Source organism: Lipotes vexillifer, unplaced genomic scaffold (assembly GCF_000442215.2).
Source record: "Lipotes vexillifer unplaced genomic scaffold, Lipotes_vexillifer_v1.1 scaffold969, whole genome shotgun sequence".
Lineage (NCBI taxonomy): Eukaryota > Metazoa > Chordata > Mammalia > Artiodactyla > Lipotidae > Lipotes > Lipotes vexillifer.
This window is the reverse complement of record NW_006774070.1, coordinates 917871-919345: the sequence shown is the minus strand read 5'-3', so window position 1 is coordinate 919345 and position 1475 is coordinate 917871. Positions and strand designations below refer to the sequence as shown.

At 54.0% G+C, this 1475-nt stretch overlaps 1 protein-coding gene across 1 annotated transcript in view; it reads left to right on the top strand.

The window, feature by feature from the left end:
• LAPTM5 (lysosomal protein transmembrane 5) overlaps nucleotides 1-1475 on the top strand; it is a 25943-nt gene that overhangs the window by 19983 nt on the left and 4485 nt on the right. Inside the window, exon 6 of the mRNA XM_007448783.1 lies at nucleotides 327-422. Coding sequence (XP_007448845.1) covers nucleotides 327-422 — 96 coding nt within the window. The remainder of the gene's footprint in view (nucleotides 1-326; nucleotides 423-1475) is intronic.

Below are 1475 nucleotides of genomic sequence, written 5' to 3'. Positions count from 1 at the left end.
CCTGCCGATGCAGGGTACATGGGTTCGTGCTCCGGTCCGGGAGGATCCCGCACGCCGCGGAGCGGCTGGGCCCGTGAGCCATGGCCGCTGAGCCTGCGCGTCCGGAGCCTGTGCTCCGCAGCGAGAGAGGCCACAACAGTGGGGGGCCCGCGGCCCGGAAAAAAAAAAAAAAAAAAAAAAAAAAAAAAAAAAAAAAAAAAAAGATAATGGCTGTGCCACAGCACATTCCTGTGTGCGTGGAGAGCTGGCTTTTATTCCTCGATGTGTAGGTACTGTTAGAGCTCCTTATGGCCAGAGACACTGAGGTGGCCCCTCATCTGTTGCAGAATTACCTCCCCAGCCAGGAAGGTATGGCTCACAACCAGTTCATCAAGATGATGTTCATCTTCTCCATCGCCTTCATCACTGTCCTCATCCTGAAGGTGAGCGGCCCCTGCCCCACGGCTCAGGGAGGGGTGGAGAGGCTGAGCTGCCCCGGGCCCACCCATGCCAGACTGTTAGGAGGCAGGGAAGTGTGTCTTCCACCACTGTCCCCCCTGCTTTTGGCTCCTAACTCTAGCCCTCCCCACACCAGCCCCTGTGCCCACATGTGGGGTCCTCGGGGACGCCCCCTTTAGAGCAAGTGGATCTGTGAAGACCAACCTGTGTTCAAGGGTCGGGGACTTAATGTGTGACTCAGAGAGACCTGATCCAGGGGAAGGAGGAGCTATTTTGTCCAGAATTAGATTCAGGAAGTCCTGGGTCTGAATCCCAGCTCTCCCCTCACCAGCTGTGTGGTTGGTTTTCAAGTCACTTCTCTCTGGGTCTTGGGTCTTACCTGTGAAAGGGACACCCTAAGTCTTGCTTTGCCCATGTTAACAGCTTTACGTGATTCAGGCACCAAAATGTAGATGAGCCCTGAGGTCATATTACTAGAGGTTTGGTGATAAGAAGGAGGGAGGGGATTGGTTTTATTCTTCTCAGGGGTAGTCAGGCCCAGAGGATAGAGTCCTGTTTCAGGTCCCAGTTCTTGGAGAAATGGTGACAGACAGGAGTGCATTAATAGCAGCACAACAGGACTTCCCTGATGGCACAGTGGTTAAGAATCCGCCTGCCAATGCAGGGGACACGGGTTCGATACCTGGTCCGGGAAGATCCCACATGCCGCGGAGCCTGTGTGCCACGACTAAGCCCGTGTGCCACAACTACTGAGCCTGCTCTCTAGAGCCCGCGAGCCACAACTACTGAGCCCCTGTGCCACAGCTACTGAAGCCCACGTGCCTAGAGCCTGTGCTCTGCAACAAGAGAAGCCACCACAATGCAATGAAGAGGAGCCCCCTCTAGACGTAACTAGAGAAAAGCCCGTGTGCAGCAATGAAGACCCAATGCAGCCAAAAATAAATAAATAAATTTATATTAAAAAAAATAGCAGCACAACAGGAGGGTGGAGAGGCAAGAAACTGCTGCCGTCTTCGGGAGTCAAGGAAACCAGGGCA